We start from the raw sequence: 27267 nt of genomic DNA, 5'->3' as shown, positions 1-27267 counted from the left end.
TATGAGGTCAGGTTGGAAAACGTTGATAACAAATCGATAGAGAAAACTCCAAGTAATATCAATTTAAAATCTAATGAAGTACGTCACGGGATTTCGAATGCTAAAAGCTTTTCATCCACGGGCGCAGTATTTTTAATCCGCCGGTTTTATTGAAAGCGACGGAATCGGAAAACATACGTCAAGGTATATTTAAAAAGGGAAAATGGACGCCACATGCATGTATCTCGTTTCGTTCGTCGTTAAAAGCGAGCCGGTCAATATCAGCTTTTTTTTTTACAATATCCGTCCGAGACTAGTTCGTTCGGGTCGCGCCGTGGAAAAAAAAAGTTGATTTCGAAAAAGAAATCCGTGCTCTGCAGTGATCTGCAGCCCTCATTTTCCCCGAGAATCGGTTATTCTGCAAGAGCGAGCAGACGTCCGATTTCGTAATCGACCTGAAACGCGCCACGCTTTTTGTCGCTCGATGTAAACGAAACGGCGAAATGTTTAAAACGGAAGTCGTATACTGGCGGGGTAGCCAAAGCATCGGACTTGAATTATTTCCGTTCCTTTTAACGGTACGAGTAAATGTCCAGGGTGAAAAATATTTACTTCCAAAGGAAAAATATTATTATACATCTTTATTTATACAAGTTTGTACGTATGATGGATTCAGGAAAAATATAAAATATTTTATACATAAATATTATTTCATACATAACCATAATTCCATACCATTCATATTATTTTATGCATAAACATTGTTCATAAATATATTGGTTATATATTCTTATCACATTCTAGAAAAAAATAAGCATAAATATATTATATACATTATATTTTATAAACTCTTAATACCATTACATTTGTTAATATCATAATAAAATTGTACAGAACTTGTTCTCCATCTCATATAAAAGTATATAAATACATTGTATTTTATAACCCCTCAATAAAATTGTCTAAATTTCATCTCTTACTTTATAACCAAATACGTATAACAATAACTTGTTCGATATTGCCTCTAAATCCACAAGAACCACCGTTATGACAATTTAAACCTCCGCAACAATTGTTTGCCAGCGCCCTAATCTAGGGTAGTGCATTTCCGGCGGTAGAAAATGGAAAATAAATGCGGCAGAATGATTCCCCTTGCTCGGAACATTTCGGATGACAGTCGTCGTCCGCCGACCGATCCCATAAATGCCTCTGTCTGCGGTATTTCCTATGGGTCGTAGCTCAGTCACGTAGGAACGTAATGTGTATCGTTTACGTGTCCCGCGGTATTTGTTCTTCCATTTCTGGAACCGCTCGTGCTACGTACCTTTAGGCCATTATCTGCGGAACGGGATGCATACGCGTGGATCCTGCATACTGTATGATAACCAGGAGAGTACGTCCGTTTTCAGTGGCGCACTAGTGTACACGACGGTACGCAAAACAATGCTCTTTAATCGTACTGCCATTTTAAATTGAATATCGACTAGCTGTGGTTGTTACTCTTTTGTCTCGATGGAACCGTGCGATTGGATGTGTTCTGGTATCAGGGTTATGGTCGATGACATCGGTTGATATGATACGCTAGTATTTTCAAATATTGTTGGAAATGTGCAACCTTCGTTCTGAGAAGAGTTCAATCTCCCTATTGGATTATTGAATTTTTAGTTTTCAAATGTTTTGGAAATGTACAACCTTCCTTCTGAGAGGAGTACAACCTCCCTATTGAATTATTGAATTTTTAATTATATTTATTATATACATGTAATAATATTTTGTTTAATGTACAACTACCCTGATAATTGTGAGAATAACTCATGAGCTAATATTTTCAAATGTTTTTGGAAATGTACAACCCTCCTTCTGAGAGGAGTACAACCTCCCTATTGAATTATTGAATTTTTAATTATATTTATTATATACGTGTTATTATATTTTTTTAAATATACAACTATCCTAGTAGTTATGGGAATAACTCCTAAGCTAGTATTTTCAAATGTTTTTGGAAATGTGCATTCCTCCTGCGAGGAGTACAATCTCTCTATTGAATTATAGAATTCTCAATTATATTTATTATACACGTATTATTATTTTTAAAAACGTAAAGAGCAAGGTGAACGTTCGCAAAACTTTCGTAGTAACAAATCAACATAATGTACATATCCGTAATAATGTTTGGATGTCTCCATCATCCCTTGCTACGTTTTTCGTTTCGTTTGTTGATACAAAAACTCCAACATTTACACCTGGAAGCCTCAGTTGCTACCACCTAATTCCCAGCTTATATTTTCAGATCATTTCGCCACGTACGTAGCATCACCCCCGCCCCCCCACCCACCCAACGCGCTAAATTCGCTCGCGCCAGAACTCGACGGTCAACCCCTCCTCGCCCTATTACCATAAATCGTTTATTAATTCAGGAATCGTCCGAGAAACTGGAATTACTTCCAAGAGAAGAATAATCCGCGGCATATTTTCTCTCTCTCTCTCTCTCGCCCGGTTCCTTGTTCCCAGCACCCCGAAAGGTTGGATCGGAGGGGGTGGTACGTGTCCTGCGGGCCGAAAGTAAGTGAAAAGTAAAACGAGGAAGGCGGAAAAGAAAAACGATGACGCGGAGAGTACAAGGCTCGCTCAGGGCAATAATAATATCGGAAAGGTCGAGCTTATACTGCGGCGAGGTTTTCCCGATAGTTCGAACTCGCCATGGTAGGACGAGGAGGATCGTGGAGGTGAGGAGAAAGAGGAAGGGAGGGCAGGGTAGCGGACTTTCTGCCAAAGTTGCGAAGCTTTAAAGCGAGGGCTTTAACGGGGCTTCGCGCCCCGGCGCAACTCTTCCTCGCCGCGAGAAGTAGTGTAGGGAAAGAGCAAGGAGCACCGACGACTGCCGGGGGGCAGAGGGGGGGCCAAGGAAATGATAGGTAGGAGAAGAATGCTCTGGAAAGTAAGTTTCGCGCGAGATATACTGACCTCCCGCGTTAGAAGTTCATTTTCGGGCGGTCTCGAGTGTCTACGTTCCCGCGGAACTTTTATTATCCGCGTGTTTGACTTCTCTGATCGGGGAGAGGAAGAACCGTAAGAATCGCTCGGAATCGACGGCGTTAATGTTCGAGGGGGGTTCGGGAGTCCGGAGATTCTTCGGACTTCGGCGACTTTGCACGTGATCCGACTGATTCCAAAAGGAACACGATCGGCGAAAGTTTGGCTCTATTGGTTCGTTAACCTCTGCCGATTCCAAGCTTCTCCAATTTAAGATGTACTGTACTGTGCGAGAGACTCGGGCCATTTATAAAATAGTATTTTGTGAAAATCGTGGAAAGATTATATTAAACTAGAATTAGAACTTCGGAATATATGCATTGTGACATTTTCGTCGGCTCCGAGACGAAAATAGACGGTTTACAGTACGAAACGAAGTTGTGTATATTGTGCAAACTTTGCGAGGTCTCTTTCGGGTAGGCACGAACGCGCGTAGCCACCTAGCGGTTGGGAACGGAAGTTAGGGAGTAGCGGGGATAGGCTCAGAACGCTCAGAGCTCAGACATATTCTTATGTATTTTTACGCGGATGTAATATCATTCTTCATAAAAAGAAACATAGCCTATGTTACTCCAGAGGAAGCAACGAAGCTACTGTTCAAATTTGCTATCAATCGATTGAGTAGTTTTTAAGTAATAGTTAAGATTACGTTCAAATGATTAGAGGAACCACAAAATATATATTACTAAAGTTAACTTACCTACCACATTTAGAACATGAAGTTTAATTACCTCATGAAAAAGCAGGATATAATTTAAATATAAATATCCTTCGTTATGATAAAAGTAAAATTTGCAACGGAACTTCTAAAGTAACTATTTCATTTCCATAAAACAATTATTAAAGGCACTTTAAAAATGTTTTTAAACTTTTTCATCGTCGTTAGCCTCTGGTGGTATTTTTCCAGAGTTCTTTTAGATCTATTTGGGAAGGTTTCAATGATCGTATAAATTTGACAGGTGACAGCGATAGAAGATACACAGTCCCTCTCTCGAGCACAATGTCTTTCAGAAGTAGGCGAAGATTTCGATCACGTCGAAAGGTAATGGTCAGTAAATAACAAATGACTATGTCTGGTCGAGGGGAGCAGTCGTCATCCTTCATCGGAGTAATAGCTCGAGATGTTGAAAGTTTTGTGAGCGGGCCAACGAATGCGCTCGACGTTCTATTCTTATTCGAGCAACACGGAAGAAGAACTTTAGCCACCGATTTCGGCCAGCCATTCTGTTCTAATTTCCTCAAATGATAAATTGGTAATAGCGCTCCCTTTCTCCATTCCCAAGGAACACATCTGCATGAACTCTTTAATCGAGTTACGTCCATAAAAGTTTTGCAAATTTTGTATCGTTCGTATAATGGTACTGCAACTCAATAAGAATACATTTTTGAGTTTGAAAGAGATATCCATTTCACTTATTGTATGAATTATCATTATTTACATTCACATTATTGTTATTCACATTATTGAATGAATTACATAAAATGTTATTGTTAAATACAAAATACTTCATTATTGCACGACTTACAGTTTCCTTGTTTGTAAAATAGTAGTGCAACTCAATAATAATAAAATTTTAGTTTGGAAGAGATATCCATTTCACTCATTATTGAATGATTTACATAAAATTATATTGTTCAATACAAAATACTTTATTATTGCACGACTTACAGTTTCCTTATCTGTAAAATAGTACTGTAATTTAATAAAAATAGAATTTTAGTTTGAAAGAGACATCCGATTTCACTCATTATTGAACGAATTAAATAAAATTTTATTCTTGAATACAAAATCATTTATTATTGTACGACTTACAGTTTATCTCTTTTAATTTATATTGTCCTTATATTCCGAGTATCCTTAATTTGCACAAACACAAACGCGTCCACAGAAATGCACAGTGTGCCGCTGTCATTCATTTTGAAATAGCACGGAAGAATGACGTTCCAGACGGTTAGAATATGGCGCCACAGCGTCGATCGCCGACGCGTTTCCTCTCTCTTCGTGCAATAAGTTCCGTAATCCCGTCCGTTACGTAACATTCCGAGCAGCGATTTCGTCTCGAATCCACGCTCAATCCTAAAACGAACCACGTCCGCTGCCCGCAGTGGCTCCGCTGAATCCTCGTTCGACCTCGTCATCGCTGATGAAGAACAAATATCGGATATATAGGACGCAGAGTGTACCCTGAGGAGCGCGGAACCTTTTCGAAGGCTGGAGACCAACTCACCGGTTCTTCGCAAGCAGATATTGTTGCGCGAATGGCATCGATCTAATGCCCGCGGTCGGTTACTATTTGTTTCTTTTTTCATCGCCAATAGCGATGTCGAACAGGAGCCGTTGGAATAAACGCAGTAAAAAGAACCGCGAAACTCGTTTTTATTGCCGAAATCAAGCCCAGCCATATTTAACCAAATCGGCGGGCGTCGCGTCAACTGATATTTATGAATTCATAACAAATGTAAATATATAAAAGTACACAAGGATGTGAATACGTGCATGAATATCGAATGCAAAAAATAAAAGTACAATATTTAAAAGTCTAGACGTACATTAATTTAAATTTCTGTTCTTCATTTATGTATACAGTCAGTTCAATATTCGTACCGTCCATGTCCATTAGAGAAATTTATCTAAATAAATCTTTCTTATGAAATTTATTATGAAACATTTATTTGGAAACATCAAACCTGTCGTTCAATTTAGGCAAGTTTTTCCAATAGACTTACTGTACATAGATGTGAATTTGCACGAATATCTGCAGTTTATTCACAGATGCCTTATATTAGGTTGTCCTAAAAGTTTCTTTCGTGAGTTCCATTCAATTATTTTCTGTGGCAGTGTTTATATAAATAGACAATCTAATTTTTTAGACATTGATGCTGTAACAATATTGGAGCGAAATGAATTGCACACAATTTTGTAATGTAAGATAAAGCATAAAATATTGTGTATGTATTAATTATTAATAAAAGGAAAGAAACTTTTGGGACAACCTAATGCAATGAATGTTATCACAATTATAAAGAGGCTCACTCTAGTCAATAAGTTAATCCCAGATAAGCGATAAATATTAACGAATCTTCGAATTTAACGATTCCGCCCGTTTTATTCGTACTCGTAAGACGCAAAGTTATTCGAGAGATAGGGATGCAGCGAGACCCTAATTCAGGAGTTGCGGTTTCGCGGTAAGTGAGCCCAGGGCAAAGTGTCCTTTCGGATTCAAGGTCCTTAGGTGGTGCACGTCAACCCTTTGGAATCCTCCAATCACTTTCGTCCCCTCTGAACCGCCGTGTTCACGATAAATGTGTATACCTGGTACGTATTTGGTTCCTAAAGGACGTACTTACGCCAACGTTTCGAACATCCTTACGAGACCCGGACGTCCGTGAATTTAACCGCTGACTTCGCCCCAAGATACGTCGTTCCCTCGATGCACACTAATGGATTTCGAAAAGTTTAATCTGTACTTGGGACATCGTGTGCGTTAGCGACGGGGCTTGTATCGTAAACTTGGTTACTCTTACGCGGCAACTTCGGTCGCCGATACTTCTCCCTGAATACCGGTAGCATATCGTTATCGTGGCATGATGTTCGCTTCCTGGCTTCTTACTTTCAACGTTATTATTCCAAATTAGCATTTGATGTCAGTTTAGAGCAATGCGCACGAAGCGAACAATCCGCGAAAAACTAGCAAGCAAAGTTTTGCGTGTATTATTCATTATTCTCTTTTAATTTTTTTACAATCCAATAATTGTGAAGCAAAGTTTCATGTGTCTTTGTGTCGGAGGAATAACACTGATTTATTGTATTATTCATATATATAACAAATGAATGTATAACAATAATTATGAGTGGACATCAAAAACATCTTTACAATTTGCATGTCTTCATTTAATTTCTCTTTTAATTTTTCTTTTCTTTAATTACAGTTAAAGAAATATTTAAACAATCTATCAAACAACCAACAAGCCTAAAAATACTTATAATTAATTAGTTCGGTAGAAAGTTTCGAAACAGCTACGGTTCCTTACGCAATTTTGGAGACCTTTGCGATCGACGAAGAACAATTAACACAAAGCTGCAGTTTCTCACCGATTAATTAGAGCCAAGTAATTTACTCAAGTGGGGAGAATAATCGTGATTTATGCGCCTCGCAGTTTTCCGATTTGTTCTGATTCTTGGTTTATCCCGGGCAAAGAGAGCTTCACTGCTACGATAACTTTCCTATTAAGAGAATACTTGCCACTGGATATACTCCGGTCTTCCTTCTTCCGAGTTAGTTGCTTAAGCGCTTTTCAAATATTCCAAATGGTTGCGCATACGTTTGTCTAAAAGGTACACCGCCTCGAAACTTTCCCGCCAAAGGAAAGAAGATTCGAGGACTGAGTTCAAGATTTAATAACTTCTTAAACAACTTCCGGCACGAACTCGCGTAAAACCGGCCTGTGAGGTGTCTGACAACGTCGCAGGAGAGAAATTTTCTTCTGTAACAACCAAAAATAGAATTTGTCCCTCATAGATATTATCTCATCTTATCACAAGCCTATAAAAAGAGATTCATTTTTAGAGAACTTTCTGGAGTAGAATTAAACTCATCGCCGTAAATTCAATTTTAAATTTTCGTTCAACGACTAACGAATAACCAACTGTCCATATTCTGTTGAATTCTATTATTATTATACATTAGCGACCACTGTGAGTTACTAAACTTTACCATCATATCTTTTCTATTAATAATATAAACAAAAATTTCGTTTACACCACAATATAGAGCTCACTGTACACTGCAATTTACATTTAAACAATTTTTTCGTATCATCAATAGTTATTGAAATATGCATCCGTCACACTTAAGACACCCTGTATATAACTGTTAGGCGGGCCGAGCGCTTGTGAGAACAAAAAGTGGGGAGAACAAAAAGTGCCACCACGCCATCTTCTGATGAAAACTCGTCACCTTAATTCAATTTAAAATTTTCACCCAATAATTGACAAATAATCAACCGTCCATCTTCGGTCGAATTCCGTTTTGTGCACAATCAAATATTATCTTCCGACGATAACTTTAAATTTACGTTCAAACAGTGACAGATAAGCAACGGTAAATCTTTCACCGGAACCTCGAGATTTCCATTTACATAAGGATCTCACCCATCCCTGGGTGCCTTGAACATTTTTCAGAGGGAAACCAGCCAGTTTTCGTGCTCGGTGGTGCAGTCACTTTTTTTTTTCAACGGTGCACCGTTATACGAGCGCGTTGATGAAATTGGCGAACGAAACGGTTGCAAGCTCCGATGATCCCCCGCGGTGTTGGCGCGCGAATCTGTTTACTGACTCTATTTACAGCGTCGAGCAACCGTGTAAACCATCCAACTAATAGAATATGCCCATATTCTGGCCCCGTAGGAAGCATAAGGGCTCAAAACCTGTAACGAGAAACCTCGGTTCATCGTTATCGCGATTTTCCCCTCTCTCGTCGACGAATCCACCATCGCTGGCTATTCCGCGAGCTTCTGACCGAGACCGGTGGGTTATTTAGCAGTTTCGGGTTGGTTATTGAGAGAATATTCGGAACGAATCGTGATTCGTGAATTGGAGTATACGCTTCGGGGTCCGTTATCGAATACAGGCCATTAATTCAGAGGCGATATTTCGAGAATTGTATAATACTCGTTCCGGAAGAATGGTTGCTTCAATTTCTTCTTCTCGACTTTCTAAATATTCTTTAATTCCTGCATTTTATTTCATTGTATACTGACAATTTTGTTATTTAAATTCTAAAGCTTCTTTTGGAATATTCTTTATATTGATAGAATGGTTCCTTCAATTTCTTCTTCTCGATTTTCTAAATATTCTTCAATGCCTGTATTTTACTCTATTGTATGTTGATAATTTTGCCTCTATATTACTAGAAAGGAACTTTGAAATAGTGCCCTGTAATATAGCGATAATGTTCATCAAACAATAGACCGTTCATATTAGTTACGCAGATTACGAATAACGTCAACTGCTGACAAAGCGAGACAAGTAATTAGTAGATCAGCTATTCACATGTTTCTCTTAATTCTGATATGAATAACACAGCATTTAGATTTATTAAACGCGGCGTTATTCATTGCAAACCGCTTGACCAGTCAAACGAGATCACTTTAAATTATATCAAATTAGCGAAACGCGGCCAATATTCAATTATCCATGCCCATTTACCTGAACCATTGATTTTAATACAATTAGCGACCGAGCTTCGCGGTAGTTAGCGAATATTCGCCGGCGAATTCCAATTCGCGCGTTGTTTGAACAATTCTAAAGGCGTCATTAGAATCGTAATTACGAAAAATCGATTTCAATAAATATATGATGAATTTGTCCAATAAAATACTGGATAGAGAAATATATAAGATCCCAGTTAGAAAATTAATTTGTTCAAGTATAAAAAACTCCAAGAAAACCTTTGACAAATTTACGCTCGCGTAATTGTAAGTTTATTCTATGTAATTACTGACAGAGTGAGCCCTCTCCGGATTCAGGATGTCCCTTCAGAGAGACATTCGTGTGCAAAGGGTTAAAACTGGCGCGAATCGTCGGAGGAAGAGCACGCGTTTTTGAAAGAAAGTCAGCAGAAACGACGGAGAAATTAATACGAGAAAACGCTGAATGGGCACCGGCGGAAGCATCGGTCGCTGGTAAAACGGAAATGTTGAGATTCCGCGCGAGGAGCAAAAAGAATCCAGGGGCCAGCAATCGCATAAATAGCCTCGGGTTCGGGCGTGTACCGTGGTGAATCGCGCCGGTCGAACGCCGTGGAATGAAACGGTTGAAAGGAGGCAGACCCTTCGGCTGTGCTCGAACTGAATTCAATGCCGAAATCGACGATACGAACCACTTCGAAAGAATCGACGACGTAGTTTCGAGCCAACCACGGCATCGAATGGAAACTACAGGAACTGGTTGGAAAACTCCGTCCGTGAAACAAGAAGAGGGTAACAATGGGACATTTTGTAAGCGTGCTAGGATCGATCGTACTTGCGAACGTTCGATGTTTTAACGACGTTAAGGACAAGGAGAGTGTTTCTTTATACACTTCGACAAACACTTGTAATTAGACTGTAGACGTTTATGTTTCTCTATCTGAATAACAGGCGCATTATTGTTGATATTTTATATATTTTTGGATTTATACTCTTTATGAAATATGCACTGTGCATGATTATGCAACACACATATTTTCACAGATATAGAAAATTAATTAAAAGTTACATGGAAGAATGGTCCACTTCCTAAACGATACAACATGGATGTTATTATTAATATTTCACATATGTTTGCATTTGTCTCCATTCTCACAAATTCTTCCACATCTTCATTCGTCATAAACGCATTCGTAATCAACTTATAATGACCAACAGTCTTCTTAACTCTCGTCAGAGCTGTCAATTTAATTCCCAACGAAGCACTAACTTTTAACGGGCAAAAATAAGCACCGTTGATCAAATGTTTCCGTCGGAAAGTATTTTGGGAATATCGTCGAACTTTGACCTATGAGCTAGCGTCGTCCGAGGCGTGTTTGAAAGATTTTCGAAAAGCGGAATTTCATTTTCACCGCTCCACCTTTCCTAGCGTTGTGGTAAACAAGTTTACTCTGCCGAATTTTCTCGCGAACGGCGCCAATCCGTCAAACGGCGGTGGCTTCCGGTTATAAACGTCTGAGGAAGCCAGGAAGCGCTCGAAACGGCACGAAAAAATATCCTTTACGAACGGCCCTCTCGGTACGTTTATTCAAATTTATTCAAATTCGAATATATATCCGCGGTATCTCTCCGTCCCGCGGTACATGTACGAGTGCTCCGTCGATTTAAATACGGCCTCCAGTGCAGGGAAAATCCCAGAAAATTTTCAAGAATTCCATGCCGTTCCGGCGATAAACAGGAACTATTTTAAACAAACGTTCCCGACCGGGAGTCGAGCCACCGCAATCCCTTCCGATGTTGGTGATTCTCCAAATTTCGTGCCTCCCAGTCGTGGCACGTACGTTCAGTTATTTGATCTACTTCTTAGATTCCAAGTTCCCCGAAAAGCCGACGATACCTTCAGAAAACTTGGAGCTGCCCTATCGTTTACTCGCGTCGGTGCATTTTAGATTTTAGACTTTCGCGGCTATTATTCTTCGTTGCAATATTCATCGCTTCGGGATGGTTGCATCGTCAGGGGCTAGGTACGACACTGAAGCTTTCTTAGTTCAGGATATCTTTATATTTTATATCCCCATTACTTCTTCGGAATGGGACTAACACTCAGGTGGTAGCTTTGCTTATGTTTATTTTTCTAGAATGTGTCAGGTGATGTTTTCAGTCAATCAGCTGATCAATTATACCATAGACGCCATTATTCGACGCAATTTTCAAGAATTTTATTCCAAGCATCTTGATTTTTGGATCAATGATATCAGTTGATTCTCTTCGAGATGGTATTATGAATAAAATTTAACGGTCGATGTCTCCGGTCAGAAGAACCTTCGAGATTCGGGGCGCTCACTTAGTCGCTAGGGTACGCTTCGGAGGCAGGGTCGCTTCCCGCTCGCTTATTCTAGGGGTCGACTTAGAACTAGGCACTCGCAGATCACTCGCGAATCACTACATCACTCACTACACAAACCACACACGAAGCACTGGAGGGAAAACGGTAGTGCTCAAAGGTCCGAGTGCGTAGCGATCGCACACCCACTCTTCCCGTGCTAGATAGAGACCGTAACTCCGGGATATTCCGCGGTCGCAGAACACAAGTACCAGCGGTCAAATGTCTTTCCTTTCGGTCCAGAGGCTAACGCCGTGAGGACACCAGGTTAGACAGAGCTCCTACAGAGCAGGAAGGTAGCAGTCGCACACCTTCCAGTTTGTACCCCGTAGGAGGACCTGGTAACAGGTTAAAAAGGAAACAGGAACGTGAGCGGAAAAAACGAGACACTCATTACTCGGAGCAGTCTGTACACTATTGCTCGCCCGAGCATTCTAAATGCCTAGCGTCGCGGCCGCTTACTTAATCACCGCGGCGACGATTTTGACTGCGAGAAAGGCACACAGTTACACGTACTTCGAGATGACCTCGTGCAGTACAGATAGACAGACCCGCGCCGAAAATTCAGCCGTGCCGAGTTGAACAAGTGTGAGCCACCGGTGGTTCGCGCCGCCCGATGGGACATCATATAACCTCTCAGGCAAGACGCACTATTACAGTGGCTCACAGTTACACGTACTTCGAGATGACCTCGTGCAGTACAGATAGACAGACCCGCGCCGAAAATTCAGCCGTGCCGAGTTGAACAAGTGTGAGTCTTGCGCGTCTAGCGCACCTGGCGGACGGCGCGACTACCGTCGGCGAAGAGAGATCGACTCGGCCAAGGAAAAAGACTCGCTTCTAACGTGGGATCCACTCGTTACAGATGTTTTTAACCGACTTCGAAAAAGAGGAGGTTACTCAATTCGACATGTATATTTTTTCTTTCTGGGGTAGCCTCTGATTTATGACATTATATTTGACGACTACTTTCCATTGAATGTCCAGCCGTGTGATGTAACCTGATCGAGGGAATCTTCGGTGTTCTTTAACGCGTGATAGTTCGAAGCATACGGGGCTAGAAATAATTGGAAGGGTTGGAGAAAAATAAAGGTGGAGTAATCAAAGGAACAGCGGAAAGGCTGATGTACCGTGCCGGTTGGTCATGTCGCGAGACGAGGAAAAGGGGAACGAAATAATGGCGTAACGCCGACTGGTTTACGTATTCCGCGCCGACACGCGAGGCGAAACCCCTTTAGATGCATCGCTGCTCTGATTTACACGCGGGATATAATTTCAAAGGAATGCATCACGCAGATAAGGAAGCGTAATTGAACCCCTGGACGGGGCACGTGAACCCCACTGGCCAGTCTGTTTCGTACCTAATGCTCGGTAATGGAAATTGGGAATTTGTTCGGCTCCCGTTGAAGTACAACGGTCTACTATCTTTACGAGTTATGTTATGAATATTTTATTTGAATATCAACTATTCAATTGACGCTATAAAAATATTGCTATTCGAGGGATAATAGTTCCTATTTGAATGACACTATACGAATATTGCTGTTCGAATACTGCTAGTCCATGTATGTTACTTGAATATTGTTTTTCGAATGACAGTATGCGAATATTATTACGTGAATGATATTGTTAGAATATTACTATTTGAATGATACTGTACGAATACTGCTGTTCGAATACTGCTATTCCATGTATGTTGCTTGAATATTTTTTTTTAATTACATTATGCGAATATTATTATACGAATGATTCTGTATGAATATTTGTGTATTATATACAAACATTATTATTTGAATGGTGCTGTACGAATACTGCTATTCCACGAATGTTACTTGACTACTATTTTTTGAATTACGTTGTAGGAATATTAATATATGAATGAATACCGGACGACTATCGCAATTCGAATAATGCTACGCGATCAGCTAATTCGTTACTCGCGAATTACGCTTTAATCAAATCCATCATTTATTCACCACGTGTCTTCTAAAATAACTGACTCAATTATCCGTTACATCGACGTTTTCGCAGGACACGTGCACGGTTACAGGTCTTCCATTTTCAGAGACCTCGAATCGTCCCCGTTAAATCGTCCTTTCTGAAAGTAACGAGCGACCATGATCACCGCGGGGGCCGGTATCGTGCGACGGTAAATTAATTTCACGACAACCGGCTCGATGCTTCGTTATCGGCTGCCAATCCCTTTGACGTGTTCCTTCGGAACTCGCATCGATACCGTCTGGATATCGGCCGACGATTTCCAACAATTTCGCATGTACCTCGTAACAATATCAATTTCTGCCCGGGCGAAATCCCATTTGCCCCGGCATACAATGGGAAATTTTATCGAACGCCGGCTCTGTTTCGCCCTACTGCCGGTTCTGCGCCAACCGACGTTCGAACAGCCCCCGCCCATCATCCCCCTTGACGCTGCGCCCGTTTTTCCGCCATTTCCACTCACTATCGTAGGATTATGTTAATGGCGACTCTCTCATCTCTGCGATCGACGAAATCCTGCTTAATGGCAAATCGAGTGATTCATATAAATTTCGAACGATTCGGGAGCGGGCTGATAGCGCTTACCGATAGCGAAGGTGGAAATAGTCGAATAGTTGCAGGGTCGCGATCGATCCTCTTTTTTTCTCGCCATCCCTTTTTCTGACAGCTATTTCCGTTCGATGCTGTCTCGATGGGAAGGTTTTTATCTAATCAGAATTTTTATCTAATTTTTTGTTTAATGGTATCGTTCTTGGATGGTAAAATAAGGGTTGATACATTTTTTGTTCTGTCTGAAAATAAATGATGTAACAGTGTTTAAATAAAAAAATTCAAGAATATGTTCAAGTTTATTGGTAATCATTTAATAAACATAAAGTGCAAATGTGCAAAATTCATCTAGTAAATGTAAATTATTATAGTGTAAAATTTATTTAATATAATTTATTATACAGGACGTAGAATACAAAATTTTAATGGACAGAGGTTTCAATTTCTATCATTACAATAATCAACCAAAATTAAAAATTGAATCAACCATATGTCCTGTAATTATTTTTTCTATATTTTCAACAAAACCTTTAATACAATCATTATATATTTCGTAATGGATTAAGACAGCTGAAATTATTCTATTCATTTAATTCACGAAGAGGGTGCCGAATACGATGGGATCGGTCCTGTTTTGAAGAATTTGCTAGACAAACTTTCGATCGTGGTGGATTTCGGTTACTTTATTGCAAACGAAACGCGAGTGACGTTCGATGCCTGCTAACATTATCGTTTGTTCAATCCGGCCGGTGTTGAAGTTTCATTTACGTTGAAATTACAGTGCCGCGCGTAACACAGCGAGAGATGAAATGAACGCCATCGAAACGAATACAGGAGGATCGAACTTCAAAGCGGATAGTGTATGGCAGCGAAACGCGTGATACCGTTAGAAAATGTTGTTTCTCTTGTTTGCCCGTTACTGTAGGAGTAGACAAACGTTTCGAGTCTAAGTATACAGTGAACTGTAAACAAATTATTGGACAAACTATTCTTGCTAACATTCAATGTCGCATTACAATTCAATTTCAATTCAACATTACAATTTCTGTATAATTATCATGACTTCACCTTAAAATGAGCGGAATAATCTCTTTTTAAGGGAGGAAACCATATCAGGAGGCCAAGTATCGAGGGTTCCTCGAGATATTTTTTTTTTTACAGAGAAAAATCGCGATATCCCAAAGATTTAGGAATAAAAATAAGAAATTTTTTCAGAGAAAAATAGAATCACTTAGTATTTAACCTTCTAATCTAGTTTCCACACTCAATAAATAATCTTCAAAATAAACTATAATATCCATCACTTTTGTAGAAAATAATAACAAAGAAGAGAGAGTAATAATAATATATACAGAAAATAATAAAAATAATAACAATAACTCATTTCCAAGCACCTCCAAAAGTGTCTATTTTTGTCCCTCATCTAACAACCCCTCATCCCTTAATCGCCGCGGTGTTTCACGCGTAGCAATCGAAGGTCATCGGAACTTAGGGCGAGAGCAATGGCGCGCATGCCAGAGGAGAAGCCTCCGCGTTCCCCGAATTATTAGTTGGTGAACTATTTGCATTAACGGAAGATCAAAGAAGATGGCGGTTGTTCTCGAGGGCGGTGCAAACGCGGTATTTCGTGAACGTTTACCGTGATTGTGCACGACAACCATACATAATAGCATGACGCATTACTGCTACCGAAAGTTCTCCCTTAATCAAGTACTTATTAGAATTAGCTGTGTCTACGGCGCCCGCGGAGCAACAACTTTCGGTCCACTCGAGGCGGAACTTTCTGATGTTGCTGGCGCGGGCGCGCCGTCTAATCTCGTTCCGACCCCGAAACACGAAGAGTTTCCATATTCATCCGAGTCACTTTGACTCCGGGAAGCGCGGGCCATACTGTTGCCGTAATGCTTCGTTAAATAAGAATAGATTTCTCCTCTTGCCAGCACATTTCATCCAGCATCTTTCGCAATTTGCATCTCGTCCCCGTAATTCTGAAATTTCTGCGACTTTGCGAGCACGAGATCCTCCGGATTTGTTATAAACCAATTTTATTTTGGACTGCTTGAACTCGAGTTTGATCAGGTTTGATCGTGGAGAGACTGTCACTGTGAAGGCTAATGTTAACTGTATGGAATTATTAGTATTGATTCTTTGAAGTTAGGTGGGTTAAAAAGTATATTTTTGCTTAGCTTTGCTGTCTTATTCAAAGGTTCTCGTTCATGTGGCTGTTCAGTGCAGCTTGAATTTTCTTTTTCTTTTATTTTCGTGTGCTTCAAAGAGTTAACGAGTAAACAAGAAATGTTTTTCACATTTAAGGGTTGGATATTTTTTTAAGTTTATTAAAATATTCTTATTTTTAGTGAAATAGGATAAGAATAAAATTTATGACACTCTTTCACAGTAGTGAAGAGTAATAGAAGTACAAATATAAAAATAAATATTAATATAAATGTCAATGTCAATCTAAATGTAAATGTACAGTTAATGTAAGAAGTATTCATACAGCAACCAATTTAAAATAGACTTAACAAGAAAAGAAATAAGAGGTTGGAGTATTCATACAGCAACCAATTTAAAATAGACTTAACAAGAAAAGAAATAAGAGGTTAATATTAAAAATAATAAACTTTAATTTATCCAAATTTAGCTCTACAAATATGTAGGAATGTTGGTTAATTATTTCTTCCCCTAAAATTTATGAATAAAATAAATATAAGAAGTTTTATTTTGAATTTTGTGAATTTTTTGAATTGTAATTGAATTATAAATCAATTAAACAAAGCTTAATACTTGAGTATATCAGTATAGAGTATAAATACTTTAGAAATGTGTAGCATTTTAGCCATTCGCAGAGCAGTTTCCATAATGGTGTCTTCTTCATTTGTTTCAGGTGGTTCCAGCCTGGCGAGCGTGGTCGCCGGAAGCATGCCGACGAAATCTTTCAATAAACCTTACTTCGAAGACTTCTCGCCGCGAAACGTCACCGCCATCGTTGGACAAACAGCGGAATTGAATTGCTTCGTAAAGGATCCTGGGGACAGAGTGGTGAGTAATGCATGCGTCAGTTCTTCTTCCACGAAAGAAAACAACTTTCAACGAAATTTCTGGGACGACAGACGATAATGTTCATCAGCTGGGGGCATCTAACATCCGAGATATAAATAACTGTCTAAATGTCGCGTTATCTATGACGTTACGAGCTTGATAAATGACGGAACACTCGTTCTGCGTGTTTCCTCCACGATTACTGCTTATCTTGTTACATAATGGTATGTAAACATGCAGGATCTGTAACAAAGCAATATCACCAGAATGGTCAGAAAGAAATGAAATTATAAATGGATATAGTCCGATACAAGTCTGCATTTAAATATGCTTATCGATGTTTTAAATGTTTTAAATTCATAAAGCGACATGAGCGAATTTTATTTAAATTAATTATGGAGTTAGTTTTGGAAATTTAAATACGTTACAAATACATTTAAATGCGTTGTTATTACGCTGTCACGTAAATTACATTATTATCCATCAAATATTGTAATTTTATTTGGATACATTATTAAGTGGAGTACATTAATATATTATATTAATAATGTACGTGGATAGTCGGTTTGTAGATGAAATTAAAATAATTTGTATTTCGAAGTTGAAACGTGAATATTCCAAGTAATTTCCAACGTTTTGTATTATATATATACCCTGTGTTTAAATTGTAAATATTTCTAGTATTTTAACGAAAAATCTTAAAAGAAGTAAATCGTAAAGCAAGTTTACGAGAATTTATCTGAATTCTGAGGGCAAATTGTATAATACTAGGTGTCGGAGTATAAAAATTACTATCATTGGTTTTTTTTTCACCAGACGTGATTTTGACTGACGCGCCAAAGTAAATTTCAAATAAAATGCTCGAAAGCGTTCGGAGTTGCTAGTAACGAAATTGAAATATAGTTCGGAGTGCAAAGGGTTGATTTGCTGAAAATTCGCTTATGCGTGGAACGGATCGTGGTTAGTTGTGCGTGGAAGAAGCGAGCTGGATTGAATAATCGAAGGGTAATCCTCGCGGCGAGCATTTCGAATTCCTTCTGCGACTGGTATGCCCATGTACGGGTACACGATTAAGCCTAAGCTGCACGGACTATTTCCGGCGGTACACGCGATGGGAAGGGCTCGATTAAACAGATCACTTCCGGTACAATCGGGTCCGCTGTTGCGCGTGCATCGCCAAACGAGATCCAACCGCGTCGATTTTTCTTCGGTCCGGACGGAGGACGGGGAGAACAGTGATCTAGTACAGCGCAACAGTTTCCCAACGGAATTTTAAAAAGCCCATACATCAGCGCATCAAACCTCCTGCATTATTCAGACTAATGCATCACCGTAATAAGAGACGAATGGACGCTTGTCGACCGTTCCCAATATTATCGAGGCTTCTCGAGAAGAATAGAACGTCGATTACACGAATTAATCGAGGGACGAATTTGTTTGGAATTTTTCGGGTAATCAATACGAAAGAGAAATTGAATAAATTAATTCCGAGGATGAGGTGTCGAAGAAAATAAATCTGGATGGAATTGGTACATTTTAAAGAGGTTGCAACAATAAGTGCTACCACAGATGATGCATTACATCACGTCCAGTTGTATAGAAATTAAATTTTAACCTAGTAGAAATTTTCACGATAAGTTTATAGATTTAATTAGGCTGGAATTGGATTTGGATTGGAAATTGAAGAATTTAGAACGTGGTTCTTAACTAAAATAATTCATACTTAATTGGAGAATGGCAGTATGCAACAAATTAATATTGTGGCCTTGGAAAAATAAATTAAACGTCTTTAGATAGCAGCAAGTTTGTTTAATAATATTTGCCAGTCTCAGAAATCACACTCTTCCTAATGCGCGCTTTCCTCGATTTCTTCTTTGCTAAACATTCCAATTGGATTCCTTCGTGGAAAATTCTGTAATGAACTAGAATTTTTAGGGTGCTGCATAGCATTTTTGGTAACGAATCCTGGCTTTCTGTGTGGCGCGCGGGTTGCGTGATGACCTAACGAAGGCATCAAAGAGAGCTGAAGAGCGCGGCAGGAGTCAAAGAGTTAAAGGGTAAAGAAGTCCACGGTATGAAAGCTGTACGAGCACAGATGTGTAAAAGGACACACGCACGGGAACAGGGAAACAGAGTTGGAGTGTTAAATTACACGTTTTTATAGCAAAAAGTTCCCTTTTGAAGTACGTACAAATCTACAAATGTACTGTGCGACCACTTTCTCACCTGTGGATGTATCCTGCAATATTTTATGGGACAAATGCGTCTGGAAATTAGTAAACATTCTAGTGTTTTTAAAACTCTACAATTGCGCGAGAAAAATACGACGTAGAATATTTGTATTAATAGAAAGAATTTTTATTGATACTCGCATTATTTTGGCAATTAAGAATTTGTATTCATACTCGCAGTATTTTGGCAATAAGAATTTTTATTGATATTGACAGTATTTTGGAAATTAGGAATTTTTATTGACATTGACAGTATTTTGGGAATTAGGAATTTTTATTGACCGACAGTATTTTGGCAATTAAAAATGTTTATTGCCATCGATAGTATTTTGACGATGAAGAATTTTTTATTAACATTGACAGTATTCTGGCAATTATTTATTCAAACATACAACCATTGTCCGCCACCGTTGTACACCGAAGTACGAACAATAAACAGAGTCGTTCAAACTTTCCACTGAAATGATCAAAACTGTCTACGCCCAGTCAAACGATAAGAAGCTCAGACCTTCGTATCTAATTACGTTTGGTATGCCTAGTCTACACGGTCAATAAAGGTCTGGGTTAGGTCTTCGGTTCGATAGGAAACGGCATCAACTCCGGTCGGTTTCGTAGGCAGTAAGTCGATCGAGACAGCCACAAGTACCAGCGTCTCCTCGACGTCGCGTGTCCTGGTCGAGTCTACTTTAACGCGTCACTGAGCGTCTATCGGCCCGGCAGCAAGAAAGACAGTCCTTAAATCTCTTCTCCGCCCCCGTTCCTCGAGTTCGTCGTACTTCTGTGTCAGTTCGTACGTGTATACCGTGTACGTGTACGTACACGTATATCTAGGAAGACCGAGCCTGCACGTGTCGTTGCACGTGCGGCTGTCGTATGTCTCGGTCGCACAACGGCTGCCTTTAATTGCCAGATAGTAGAGTCTCGAGCAACGGAAGAAGCGAGCGCAGGTTAGACCGGGATCGCCAAGGGTAGCCAGTGTGACTGCACCCCGCAAATGAACCGATCGGCTATACTCGACCGAGTGGTTACAGAGGCTATCGGGCCGGACAGTTCTGGCTATACCCTTATCAATGCCCTCGACTGTGTACGTACACAAGGTACACGTGCGACGAACGTGCCGGTGGATATGCGACGTAGGTGTGCATTCATTGGCGAGTGTAGACAGCTGACAAAGATCAAAGGATGGACGCCGGGACTGTGGACAGGACGAAACCCTACTCGACGTTTCGAGGGGTCGCTCCGGGATTTTTGGGGGTGATATGGATGCATTAGGTTGTTGAGGAGCTTCGATAATCGTTGCTATTGAAGGAGATACTCGAATGGTTGCTCATTAGATTTTATATACTAGTCCCGTAAGTTCATGTCACTTGTTCTTTTTCTACTGGAATTAATATAGGAAACATGCCCTTAAGGGTGTCACGAAAAAAGTAATTTCTCAAGTTGTACAATATTTTCCCATCTTTATGACGTAGTCATTATACAGTCACTATAAAATTTCTGTAGTATTTTTATTAAATATTAACACGAACTTATGGGAGGAACTAATATTATAAACATACATATACAGTACATAAAATAATCATACTGAATATATAATATGTTCATGTACACCCATATAGTAATGATATTTATCAATTACTCGTAATGTATATTATATATTATAAAATTACATATACAGTACACAAAATGAACATACTGAATATATAATATATTTACGTACACCAGTACAGTAATTATATTTTTTAATAACTGGTAATGCCTATACCTTGATAATTCAAATGAAATAAATAATGGAAATAAATAACGAATAAAGGGAATTTCAATAAACATTGTAAACTATTTCGTCGCGTTTCTCAACTGTTTATTTTTATGGAATTAATCGCTCCATGCAACGAACGACTCATCCACTTTCGAAGTGCAAGGATCTCTCCTATCAGATCTCTCAAAAATAGATCCACACTTCGAGCCTCATAATTTCGACAATTTCTTGAATTCTGCCATGAAGCACTTCCTAACAATTACTCTATAGAATTCTCTAATTTTTTGTCCCGTAGAAAAGCAATCCCCCCTGCGATGTTATTAAAGATAGATGCCTTGGCCCTCGAATCTTCGCTTCTATTCTTCGCTTCTCGAATCATCGCAGCCAGTATCACAACTGACGCTCGATGGTATCTCTCCAGAGGCCAACAGGGAAGACCCTATCCCGTCTGGGACGCGTGTACGCCTCCGCGCACACCGTGTCGCACCTGTGTCACGCACACAGGGGCCGATGGGACACGTGTATCGTTCCGTTCGACGCCGTAACTGCCCCCAGCCCCCGGAAATCCCATGGAGAACGGCTACACAGACGCAACCCCTTGTCGCCAGACGGTGCGGCGCGCGTGTCTTCGTGTGTACGTATCAACCCGGCGTGCCCAATAAATCCACGGTTTAATTAAACTAAGTTTAAACGGATCCCTCCCTCCCCACGTGCGAAGCAGTTATATGTATTACGTTCCTGATCCGCCGCTAAATCAATTATCTGGGTTGCCGAACGCGAAACGGTATTGTGCTCGCGTCCGTGTACCACCCACGGCTTGCTTTTTATTCCGCGACGGACACAACGTCACGGCCAGCTGCGGATGAAAGTAACAAATTATAGGCTTTATTTTGTCTTCGTTTAATTGTTTTCCGCTGCTATGTGGGCACGATGTGTGTACTAAAGGAAATGGATTTACGGAATTGTGTGTTCGGGAATGATGGTATTTATTAATTATGAAGAACACGAATTAGGTTTGAGGCGAAGACGGTGGGCGAGAGAGGCAATCGAGAGGAGCGACTGTCGATTTGGAAGTAGCAACCGAAAGCACCGTTTCGGAACCTTGTTTTTTATTTTAATTAACCCTTTTAGTGCCGGGCGAAAAATAGGTGCCTATGCGAGAATAACCGGCCGAATTTCATAGTTTTACTAGGGTTTGGGAAAATGCTCATGAAAATCAAACGAGAAACAATAATTACATGATTCGAAAAGCAGTATATTAAGGACGAAATAAAGAACAAAACAATGACACCAGTTTTTCTAAATTCATTGAAAATTATATAAATAACAAAGGTATAAAAGACCATGAAGAAAGTAAAAATTGAGTTCTCTCTTACAAAACGTATTTGCATATACAAAAAGTCATCTTTTCATCATAATTTTATATAGACTAATTATTATGAAGTGTATACTTTGCATTTCCAATGTATTTTGTAACAAGATAAACAATATTACATAACAAAAATAAAAAATAACTCGAAGGTTTATGGTGAACGTCGGGCGGATTATCTCGTGCAGGGAACTTATCCACACTTATTCACAAAGAGTTAAAACGAAAAACTATTTTTTTTTATTCTCTCATAATGAAACTAGACCATTTATAACGTATTATAAATTTATTTTGAGATAGAGTTCTCCCGTAATGCGAATAGTAAAGCGCTACGAGGCGCGGGCCGATATATCGGCTCCTGGCACTAGAAGGGTTAAATACTTTTCAATACTCAACTATTCATCCGCATTAATGAAAAGAATCTTATATTTATGGTAAGTGAAAATATGGGAGAATGTATGAGTGCATAAATATACAGAGTGTCCCAGAATTAGTGTAAGAATCGGAAATGAGGGTAGCTGAGACAATTCTGAAGCACAATTTCCTTTGCAAAAATTTCGTAAGGTGCTTCGTTCTTGAATTATTAACAAAAAACCACGGAACAATCACAGCACCGGAGGCTGGCTCGAGCCATGACGCTCGCGTTAGCCATTGGGCCAGCCATCGGGGCCAGCCTCTCTCGGCTGAGCGCGCGCTACTCAAGCGCTGTGATTGGTCGATGATTTTTCGTTAATAATTCAAAAACTAAGCACCACCCAAGATTTTTGCAAAGGAAATTGTCGTTCAGAATCATCTCAGCTACCTTTCAATTCTGCTTCGCACACTAAATTTGGGACATTATATACGTAACAGATCTTCTATTAGGCCGATTGTTATATTAGGCTGATCTATTAGGCTGTTTAAAGAAAAAATTCTTGTATACAGCTATAATTTTAACGCATCTGAGGTGGCTTTACCTAAAACACTTTTTTCGCTTTGAAGATATGAAATCAACATCTCTTTCGCGCCTTGTTCCAAGCAATTTTCCCTCTTCCCGAAAACTAAATGTATTATTGAGGTGAGCTATCTTGTACGTCTCGGGGTGCGAATCCACGGGGCTCGGGCGGATAATAAGACCGAAACGATCAGACACGGGGGATGGGAGTACGTCGAGGAATTAGTCGGGACGCATATTCAGTCAGGTGAATCGTAGTTTAATGAAGGACAGACAGGTCTTGCTAGTTTGCTGGAAATGGTAAATTGGCGTAGACGAGGGCGTAGTTAATTGAGATGAAGGAGTTGCCAGGGAATTGGGTTGAAGCGCAACGACCAGTTGTTTTGTGTCAGCTGTTCAGCCCGAGTGCTCGTGCCTCGCTTCTTCTGCTCGACACGTGCGCTGCTCCGTAATGAAACCTACGTATCGGAATATTCCCGCTGCCCTTTCGACCTTAGGAAGCTAATCCTCTCAAAAAGTTTCATTAAAAGAGGGCTCTCGCTTTGCTGGCTACGAAAACAAGTAATATTTGGGACAATTGGTCAGTTTTTCAAGATAAAAGGACTGATTTGTCCCTGTTAAATGACTCGGATAAAAACCTTTAAGTAATAATATTACTTTGAGGGTTCCTTCAACAAATAATTCATACTTGTTAATAACTGCTATTTCAAATGAATTAGTATCTTTTTTAATTTTCAAATCATTGTACTGCAAATAGTTATTTCTCATTTACAAATTGCAGATCCATGTCTCTTAAATAATAATATTATTTTGAAGGTTTCTTCTCCAAGTAAATCATACTTATTAATAAGTAGATTTAGTATTTTTTATTTTATTTCGAAATCATGGTTGGCATATCCGAAGAGGATAGAAAACAACCAAATCTCAGTAAATTAAAAATCCCTCTCAACAAGAACTCAATAATTCCAAAAAAAACAAATTATTACAGTTTTCCTCGAAAAGCTTTAAATCACTTCACACTTCGGACTCGCGGTTTCAAGGGTTGGAGTTCAGCGGCGAACAATCAGTCCGCGAACGAGCGCGCGCGTACGTCGAATTTAAAGACGCGTGGCGGATATTTAAATATTTGCGAAATCGTGCAAAGTTCCGACGGAGCATGGCTAATTACCGAGAACTAATTATACGAAACAGCAAATATAGCCAAATCGATCGCGGAAGTTCCAGTTACCTCGGGTAGTGCGCAGTGCGCTCTGTTTTCGAAACGAGACGTTCGCGGCAGATACCTTATTAGCACGACGGTTGCGCTCATTGAAGTTCGACGAACAATTGATCGCGCGCTGTTTGTCGCACAAAGTGAATTTCGCCAGCGCAATTGAAACGCTGTCTACGGGCATTAATAAGTTAATCGCGCGAATTCGTCTCTTTGTTCCGAGTCATCTTGGAACTCTGTTCGCCGTGCGATTAAACGCTTCCCTCTCGTGCAATTACCAAGTTATTCTGCGGCGACGACGGTACAAGCGATGAAGATGGCGGGGGAAGTGTTAAAAAGTCACAGAGACTCTTTCCACTCCGGCGGATGACTCTTCACAGAGCGTTCTTTGACTCTGGTTTTTTGTGAACCACGCTTTAACAATGACACCACAAATATACACCATGATTTATTTTTACAGATCTTCAGTATCGTTGATACTGATATTCGTACCCTCTATATCAACTAAAGAAATTTGTCTAAATTATATGATAGGCTTAATATTTCCAAATAAATGTTTAATGAATACGTCCGAGAAATTTATTTGGAAACATCAAACCCATCATTTAATTTAGACAAATCTCTGCAATAAACATAAACGAATATTCATGGGACTGACTGTAAATGTGGAACATGCAAGTCACAGTGGTCGCTAATAGCTTGCAAGCTGCTGCGACAGTAAACAAACAAATAAATAATAATAGACATTGTATCATGGGAAAGTAAAGAATCAGATTTCGTCGCAATCGTTCGCACTAGAATTATAATAATCCATTCAAGGCCAAATCAACCACGTTGCTCGACCACCACCTCGACACCCCTTCCTCGCCGCAACCCCGAGGGATTCTTAATCGCCTCGAATGTGGAAAAAATTGTTTTCCGTGGGCGAGAAGTAAGCCGCTCGGGGAATAAGACTCCGGAGAGTATTAACCCGACTTAATCTCGTAATCGACGCGTCGTCGGTCCTTGGGAGTCGTCGAATGGAAACAATTTCTGGAGGAAAAACCCGAGAAACGCAATCGTCAGCGAGCCGCGCGCCGGTAGACACGGGACGCTTCCGCCTTAATCCTCGCCCGGGACGAGTGTTTGTGAACGGGGAGCATCCTCGAGGATATCTCTGGCCGACCGCGGGTTCGTGCGCGGGGGACGGAAGGGGATGGTTGGGGTTTGCCGTCTTTCGATTACGAGCCACTGTCCCGGAGTTTGCACAACGGCCGTGAGGGTTCCGTGCCCATTACCCGAGCCGGAGCCACACCCGCTTGCGCGCTGCTGATTTCCAATAGCTTATATTTGCGGACTCGCGGAACGGACGAATCGCGGCCACTGTTAGCCAGCTATCCGTTCCTTCGTCGCAGCGCTCATCTCGTGTGTCTAATACGCGGACAAAGAACCGACCCCGAGGCAAACAATAACAGCGGGGGGAAACGACAGGGGGATGACGAGGCGCAATCGAGAAGAAGCTTTTATCCTCTATCCCGGGGATTAAAGGAGCACCCGTCGCTCTACCCAGGAACGATTGCTCTCAATTAGCTTTATCGGTATTTACGGGAGACCGACGGGTACGACGGCGGAACGGACGCGGGGACGCGACGGCCGTTTGATTCTTCGCCCAAAAGCCTCGGAATCGTTTCTGCTGTTATCAGTACCTGTTCGAGGTTGCTTTGATTATGGAGAGAACTGGACGCGGACCTCGACGAAATCTTATGGGGGATATTCGAATTTAAGTGATATAGTGTCGAGTAATGTCGGGCGCAATTGATACTTGCTTAACCCTTTTCGATCTGCCGTTAACAAGTAAGGATTCAAAATTTAAAAATTACTTATGGAATGTCTTTATCTCTGCACGCGAAGAAAGAGCAGTTTTCTTTGAGAACTACACTATTTGGATTTTTTAAAATTATTTATTCCATGCTAATTGTAGTCCACATCTGTAAAAATTAAGTTACGTTAGTACGAGAAAAAAATAATTCAGGACTGAAACGAAGGACCAAGACTCACGGAAAGAATTCTTTTTCAGGGCTGTGAATTCCGAACTAGCTGTGACAAATTAATATTGGACACCTGATTTTTAAGTAAAAATAGATTTTATTTTCAATGGCGCTATACAAATCACACAAAATACAAATATATATACAACTATGGAATACGACTACTATGGAAATCGATAATTGAATCGATATTTAAGGGGCAAAGGAAAGTCAATACTAATCTATTTATCAACACTAGAGCGAGTGGAATCCGAATGATTATTTGAAGCGAATTAAGACGCAAAAGAGTCTCGTTGGAATTTCGAACGAAAGTTTTCTAACCGAACATAACAAGACTTATCCGAAAAGCTTGATTTCTTTTTAAATTTGTAGAAATTAAAATTCCAAAAGTGAAGTGCACGATTTTAGTGCTCCTCGCATCAGTTTCAATTCAACTCTCCTAAGAGTTTAGGAACTGCGGGATTAAGGAGTCTTTCGTTTCAACGGAAACGGTAAAGAGGTTTCCCTTCGAGATCCTCTTCGTGCTGCTCGAGGAATTCGGACGAAGGACAACGACCGGCGCAG

The 27267-nt window shown here is 40.1% G+C and overlaps 1 protein-coding gene across 3 annotated transcripts in view; it reads left to right on the top strand.

Moving 5' to 3' along the window:
- LOC128877866 (zwei Ig domain protein zig-8-like) overlaps nt 1-27267 on the top strand; it is a 458647-nt gene that overhangs the window by 83197 nt on the left and 348183 nt on the right. For all 3 annotated transcript variants that reach the window (XM_054125478.1, XM_054125477.1, XM_054125480.1), the window contains exon 3: nt 17019-17173. In XM_054125478.1, coding sequence (XP_053981453.1) covers nt 17019-17173 — 155 coding nt within the window. The remainder of the gene's footprint in view (nt 1-17018; nt 17174-27267) is intronic.

Source organism: Hylaeus volcanicus, chromosome 6 (assembly GCF_026283585.1).
Source record: "Hylaeus volcanicus isolate JK05 chromosome 6, UHH_iyHylVolc1.0_haploid, whole genome shotgun sequence".
Classification (NCBI taxonomy): domain Eukaryota; kingdom Metazoa; phylum Arthropoda; class Insecta; order Hymenoptera; family Colletidae; genus Hylaeus; species Hylaeus volcanicus.
Note: the sequence above shows the minus strand (reverse complement) of the source record. Positions and strands in the feature narration are given on the sequence as shown.